General features: G+C 32.9%; 1 protein-coding gene across 1 annotated transcript; it reads right to left on the bottom strand.

Annotated features, from left to right (window-relative positions):
• Nucleotides 1-3,791: 3,791 nt before the first annotated feature.
• DSM5745_08388 (dipeptidase) lies at nucleotides 3,792-5,117 on the bottom strand (the record flags this gene model as incomplete). Its single annotated transcript, XM_026750404.1, has 3 exons — nucleotides 3,792-4,659; nucleotides 4,711-4,870; nucleotides 4,922-5,117. 3 exons carry the CDS (start codon nucleotides 5,115-5,117, stop codon nucleotides 3,792-3,794), a joined length of 1,224 nt encoding a protein of 407 aa, XP_026601408.1.
• Nucleotides 5,118-7,884: the final 2,767 nt, after the last annotated feature.

Below are 7,884 nucleotides of genomic sequence, written 5' to 3'. Positions count from 1 at the left end.
TTTATATAAACACCTATTAAAATATTTATAAAGGCTTTGCTTATAATTTAAAAAAGCACTTATAACTTTAAAAAAAAAATCCTTACTTAAATAAAGAAGTATAAAATAATAAGTATTTTACCTTTAATTATTATAAAAAATAATTTTAATAACGCTTGTTATCCTCCGGATTTTTAATATTTATTTTTTTTTATAATAAAAAACATTCTTAATAAGAAAGATATATATAATCTAACTTTTATTAAATATAAGTGTTATATTATAGCTAAGATTTATAGTTTTAAGCCCTTTAAATATTTTATATATATTATAAAATTATTTTAGCATCTTAAAAAAGCGCTAAATATAAATAGTATTTAGTTTTTTAGTATTAATCCTAAAATAAAAAATAAATTCCTTGCTTTTCTTGCTACGGCGCCCCTAGTAATTATTAATAAAATTATATAGTAAATTTAGTACTAAATTAATATTTTAATTATTATAGCTATATTTAAATTATTTAATACTATGTTATTTAAAAATCCTAATTTCTTTAAGTTTAAGCCTTAAACATATAAAAAGGCGCTTAATTATAAAAATGCAGAACTTTAGTATAAAGCATGTTATAAAAAAATATACTTGCTGCTTTAAAATAGTACTTAATATATTATTAATAAAAAAAAATATAAAGCTATTACTAACTTACTAGGTCTTTAAACTTAAGCATAATAATACTTATAAAGCACGCCTAGTTATAAAAAACTTTAAGTAATATTATAGCAAGAATTTTTATAAAGTATATACTGTAGTAGTAAAGCCTATATTTTTTAAAATATTTATTATACTTATAGTACTTTTTAATTAGTAATTATACTTTTAAAATATTATTACTATATTTTTTTATATAAAACTTAAAAAAGTAATTTATATTAACCTTTTTAATAGCCACAAGCAAGCTGGTAAATACAGCCTTTTATTAAAAATAATATATAGTTTTAAGTAATTACCTAAAAAATAATATATTTTTTTTTAAACTTTTATTTTTTTAAAATTTAAACGCCTGCACGCAAATTATTTAATATTTATTAAAAATAACTTATACATTTTTATATATATTAATAATATTTTTATACTTTTTAAAAATAATACTTAGTACAAAGCTTTTAAGCAGGAGTTTTTAAAACTTTTTAAAGTAATAAATAATAGCTAAGTTAAAAACTACTTAAGCATTAATATTTTATTTAGTATAAATAAAAATAAAATATTTTTATTATAATACTTTTATATTTTTAAAATTTTTAAGTACTTTAACTTAAAAAACTACAAGCCTTTTCCCACGCTGTTTTATAAAAAAAAGGTTTTTAAAAATTATAATAGCCAGGCCTTTATAAATAATATAATGCTTTATTAAGCTATAATAAAATACTTAATTTAGCTTATAATTTATACATGCTTTAATATTACTTACATAATCTTTAAAATTATAAAGTATATGTATAATCCAGGTTTAAAACACCTAATTACTATTAAGTATATATATTATTATTTATAAATTACTTTTTTTTTTACTTTATACTATTTATTTAATAAAGGTAGCCTATAAAATTATACTAACACTAACTAGGCCGGCTCTTATTTAATAAAAAAAATCTTAATATTTAAATATATTTTTAAACTTACTAGTGGTTTAATTTTTTAAGTATTAAAGTATTAGCTTAGTATAGTACTTTTTTTTATTAAATTAAAGTATATCGCGCAGGCGCTTGTAACTTAAAAATTTATTTAAATTTAATTACTTTTTATTAAGCTAAATATTAAATACCTAAATTTTACATGTATATATTTTCCTAGGCTTATAATTATTCACGCTAATAATTAAAAAATAATTACTATATTTAAAAACTTTAAATATTACACCTGCTTAAAATATATTAATATTTATTATTATTTTCTTCACCAGGAAGTATTAAATAAAAATATTAAATTTTTATATATACTAATAATAAAGCAGGCCGCTAATAAACTTATAAAGCTATTTAAAAAAGTGGCCTATTAATATTTTATTTAAATAATTAATATAAAACACCTTACTATACTATAAAATAACTTTATACTACTACTTTAAAAAACTAAAATAGTCTTATTTATTTACTACCCCGGGCAAGGGGGGTATTAAGGATTACTGCCCGTGGTCACGTGACCCGGGTGCTTGGCGCTCCTGAATATCTTCATGTTTTGTAGTCACCACCTAGCTTAGTTAGTTAGTCAGTCAATTCATTCACTTCATGGCTCATCATTCCTTTCCTCACCTATCTCGTGCACAACGCAACAGTCTCATAAAGGCATCACCACAGAAGAATGCACTCCCACCCCCCGAGACCTCAACCCGCCCTGACGCCGGCAGCGCTCGCTTCCAGGTGCTAGAGACCGAGATCACACAACTACGAAGGGCCATGGGGGCTGGGTTGGGTTCTTGGGCTCCTGGATACCGGTACGGCACCGAGATACGAGGACAGGACTGGTGAGGGCGTCTGAGGTGGCGGGGCCCATCGCCAGGCCTGCTGTGCGTGTCCACTCTTGAATCGGGACTCCTTCCCACGACGCAGGGCTTGCACCCCGCCGATAAGTCCGTATCGCGCGAAGCAAGCGGGACGATGGAGGCTCCGACCCACATGAAGCCCCTTGATGCCGTAGCAACCTTGATGTGAGCGGTATGCCTAGAAGGATCGGGAGCTGCGTATAACCGGATTGCGTTGTGCCGCGGAGGGCGTAGGGGAGCTAGGGCTAGTGTGAGGCTCCGGTCAGGTCACAGAGACAAGGGATCCGGGATCCAGGGGTGCTGAGCTTCCGCGTCGAGAGATGTTGTCTACCCCGGAGCCCGTGATGCTGTTGCTGTTCAGGGAGAATCCCCGCTGAGGAAGGATGGGACCTACCAGGTAATAGACTCCGATGCGCCGGGCCGGTAACTTATAGATGGGTGAAGGTCGTCCGGGTGTATACCCCAGGCCGTAAAGCCCTCTTTCTCAGCCTGTACAACGCGACGCCTAACCCTTAGACAGACATTCAGTCGTTCAATGTCGCCTTTTGAGTTTTGGGTTCACGCCAATGCCCTTACCTTATATCTGCTGAGGGAGATGATTATGATCATTCCTTCTTGCCCTATACTCGACCCTGGCTGTGCGCGCCTGATTCTGTGACGGGGGAAATGATTCGGTTGAAGGCTTGTACAATATTAGACAGTGTTAGCATTTCAGGCTGTTTGTAAAGTCCACATGTGTAGTTCATTACAAATTGCGATCTTTACTCATTCCTCATTCCGTGGGGGGAAGCCCTTGGAATCACACGGGCAGCAGATGTCTTGAGATAAATCACGCTATTTACATCCTAGAACCGTGAATATAAGTCTCGGTACCTTGGAAAGCGCCAATTTGTCTGCTCTAGTTCGGCGTCGGCACTGATGTTGATTGTAGGTACCTAGGTAGGTCGGCAAGCCGAGAACGCCCCGGCATAGGACCGGAGACTGCAGCTAACTCGGCTTTAGGTGGTTTGTTGATAAGGCAGGTGACTCTGCCAGAGGTATCTCGGAGTCTACTGTAGAAGACCGTGCTTTGTATTGAAGTATCAGGACGGGCCTATAGCCAATTGGTTTTTATGGCCTGGCGGAATATGCGCACTTTGAACACTTTGGCTGGTATAAGTACTGTACGATGATATGTGTATGTATCTATATATGCTACTTTTGCTGGATAGCAGACCTGGAATTCACTGGGTAGACATGACTCAATCGAGGATCAAGCCATCGATCAAAGAAGTTACACCTCATCCTCCAGCGGCGTCACCCCCTCCTCCGCCATCTCCCGCGCAACACGCTCAATCTCACCCATAACCCTAAGCACATTCCCGCCAACAACACCCGCCGCATCCTGCACACTAACACCCCGCCTCAACAACTCCCGGATCAAATCCGGGTACTTGCTCACATCCTCCAAGCCCTTGATCGTCCGCTCCATGCCATCAAAGTCCGAGCCAAGACCAACATACTTATACCCAATCAAATCGCCAACATACTGGATGTGATCCGCTACATCGGCAAGCGTCGCAGCCGTAGGGTCATCGCAGCGCGTATACTCGTCGAGAAAGGTAATCATGATGACGCCGCCGTTTGCCGCAAGACGGAGGAGGACGTCGTCGGGGACATTGCGCTCATGCGGGCAGAGGGCGTAGACGGAGGAATGCGAGAAGATCACGGGGGCTTTGGAGGTGTCGAGGGCGTCGTGCATTGTTTTTGCGCTGACGTGCGAGATGTCGACGGCCATGCCGAGCCTGTTCATTTCGAGGACCATGTCGCGGCCACGGGGCGAGAGACCGTTGTGCCGGGGTTGAGCTGGTGTCGCGCTGTCTGCGTACTCATTGTGACACATGTGCGTGAGAGTCACGTAGCGCGCGCCGAGGGCGTGGTAGAGGCGGAGGGTGGATGCGCTGGACCCGATTTGGTGGAGGCCCTCGACGCCGAGGAAGGAGGCGATTTTGGACGAGGTCTCGAAGGTGTGGCGGAAGGCGGAGGTGTCGGGGACGATCTCGAGGTGCTGGGGGTAGAGAGCGGCCAGACGGTGGACAAGGTCGATTTGCTGGAGGGTGTCGTGGACGTGCTCGTAGTCGGGTTCCGGGGGCGAGTCGTGACTGGTATGGTTAGTATTCCGCACCAAGTGTTTTGAGATGAGGCGCGGTTACCATGCTACATAGACACTCCAAAACTGCCCTCGAACGCCACCTTTAGCTAGACGCGGAAAGTCGACATGGTAGGGCAGCTCGATCTGATCAGAGAAGTTGCTCTGGTAGATATGATTGTGGTAGAACGAACGGATGAATTCGGGGAAGTCATTGTGGCCGTCTAGTCAGGTCAGTTATCTACTAATGAAACAAGATATTCTGTGTCACGTACCTGTCAATGGCTGCAGACGCAGCACCTCCTCGACGGGGTCGTGACAGGTATGACGGAGTGCACCGGTATACCGAGCGAGCCCGTAGCACGCCATCAGGCCAGCGGTGGCGATGCCGAGGACGCGCCGTTTCCACGAGGAGCGCTCGAGCGCCAACGGAGGGGAGTCATACTGTGGGAGGGCGACAGTTTTCTCCATGGTGGGCTGACAATGGAGAATTGAGGTTGTTGCAGGAGATAAGCAGAAAGTCGGAGACGGAGCGAGACGGAATGACGGATCGCATTAGCGGCACATGACCCGTGCGGAGATAACTGTACGCCTTTACAGTCGCCAGGTGTTGGACGAGAGGTGGAGATCCCTTGGATCTCCGCGGCAAACTTAGTTGGATGACTCTAACTAACCTCCAAAGATAGGAAAAGAATTAACCTTTAATTTTAGCCGGATTTCACGGTCTAATTAGGAAATAAAATATAAAAAAAAAAAGAAATAAATATAGCTTAAATTTTTTTATATTTAGCTATTAAACTCTTATATTCTTATTTATCTTAAATTTTAAAAAATCTTATATTTTATTTACCCCTTAATTTTTATCCTAATTTTACATAACTAATTTTTACCTAAGGTATTTATAACTTTAAAAGTTATAAGCCCGGCTTATACTTTACTTTTTTAAATATTATTTATATAATTATTTCTAAAGCTATTTATTACCTAAATTTAAACTTTTAAAGTTCTTTTTATTTACTATATAATATATTATAAAAAACCTTTAATTTTTACCTATAAACACCTAGTTTAACGCTGTTATTTTAAATAGCCTTAATATATAACGCCCATGGTATTAAATTACTAAATTAATGGCTATAGGCCTTATAATATAAAATTATATTAATTTTTTAATTAATAATAAAAACCTACTGCCTATTTTTGTTGGCCCAAGGCTAATTTTTAAAAATTATTATTTTAATATTTTTAAAAAAGGCAAACTTTAAATAAGTTATTTAATAGCTAATAAACAAGGTAAATTTTATATTATTATAAAAAAATATCTTACTTAAAAAAAAAAATATAAAGCTTTGCTAGGTATAATAATAGCTTATATAACCTTAATTATATTTAGCTTTTACTAGTAACTTTTATATAACTAAAAATATTTATATGTAATGCTTTAACTTTTTATAAAGTATTATATATAATTTAATATTACCTGCTAAATAAAAATTAAGGTAAAATAAAAAAAGGCAGCTATTTACTAAGGCCTTTTTATTAAAAAGTAAATTAATAATTAGTATAACCGCTGGGTTAGTGTATTTACTAAAATTAAAAAGTTTAATATTTTTACTAGTAATTAAAATACTAACATACTTTAAAACTTTATATATATTACTATAATTATTAATAAAAAGTTTAGTTAAAGGCTTCACATGGCCATTTTTTTTAAAAAAAAAAAAAACTTTACTAACACTATTAAAAAGTTTAAAGTATTTTATATGCTTTAGGCCATTTATATTATATATAATAAATTTAAATAATAGCTAATAAATGGCACCTTTACCACGCTTAAAAAAAATAACTTAATAAATAAAAAAAATAAAAACACCAAAAATAATAAGAAATTTAAGAAAAATAGTAAAAATAAAAATAATAAATTAAAGGTAACATGCCCGGTATATAGCTATTTATATTTTATTACTTTTTACTAGTATTTTAATACTAAAAAAGCTTTAAAAAATTAGGAGCCTTAAGAAAAAACTTTATAAAAAGTAAAAAAAAATATACAGGATTTAACTATTAAAAAAAAAGTACTAAATACCTTTAAAAAATCTAGATTTAACACTATAATATTTAAAATTAAGGTTAAAAAAAATAACTCTAAAAACCCGGAAAAAGTTATAATAATAATTACCTATTTATTATTTAATAGCTTATAATACAGCCTATATAAAAATATTATTACTAACTTTAAATTTTTTATACATGTTACTAATAACCTTACTAAAATAATTAATATTTGCAATGCCTTTAAAAACAACATTATTTTTATTAATAATATTATTAATAAGATTAAAAAGTTTAGTATATTCCATGTTTTTTATAAAAGACTAAATAGCTTAAAAAGGCTTCTAAAGCTTAAAAATTACACCTATATTCCTGGCTTTTATACCACTATTATATTCCTTAATAAAGCCATGTTAGTAGATCTATATTTTAGTAGTTATAAAAAAACTTTTAAAAACTTAAAAAAAATAAACTTTTATATACTTAAATAATATTATAAATTATATATACTTTATTACAAGAAATTTAATATTAATAATAACAAAAAGATTAAGGCCTCTTACGCCATAATAAAAATAAAAATTTAATACTTTATAACTTTAAAAACACTATTAAAAAGCCTAAAAATTTAGCATAAGTATATAGGCTATTTTAATATTAATATAGTATTTAAACTCCTAATATTTATAATTAGTATATAAATTAATCCGGCGCCTTAGCTCTTTAGTAAAAAGCAAAAAAAAAAACTACTTTACGTGCCATGCAAACTCTCGCAATTTTCTAAGTAAATATTATAAATTAAATTAACTAAAGTAACCCAACCCTTTAAAAGAATTTATTTTAATATTTTTATTTTTAAAGCATTTTAGAATAATATAAAATACACCTTTTATTTTTTAAATAATAYTACTTAAATAAGGTAAATAGTACTACACGCTAAAAAAAATAATTACTAGCATGTTATTTAATTACTTAATACCTATACCTTTAGGTAATTTAGCCTTTATATTTAGTTTTTTTATATAAATAATAAAATATTACAGCTCTTAAATAACTTTAAATTTATTAAAAAATAATAGGGTTTAGCCTTTAAAACTATTATTTTTAATATACCTAAATAAAATAGCGCAAGCAAGTAATTAAAAGAAATTATTTTATAAAAAGCCAAAGCACTTTTATTAGCCGC

The sequence above is a fragment of the Aspergillus mulundensis genome (assembly GCF_003369625.1).
Source record: "Aspergillus mulundensis strain DSM 5745 chromosome Unknown scaffold_9, whole genome shotgun sequence".
Lineage (NCBI taxonomy): Eukaryota > Fungi > Ascomycota > Eurotiomycetes > Eurotiales > Aspergillaceae > Aspergillus > Aspergillus mulundensis.
This window is presented reverse-complemented; position numbering and strand designations above follow the sequence as displayed.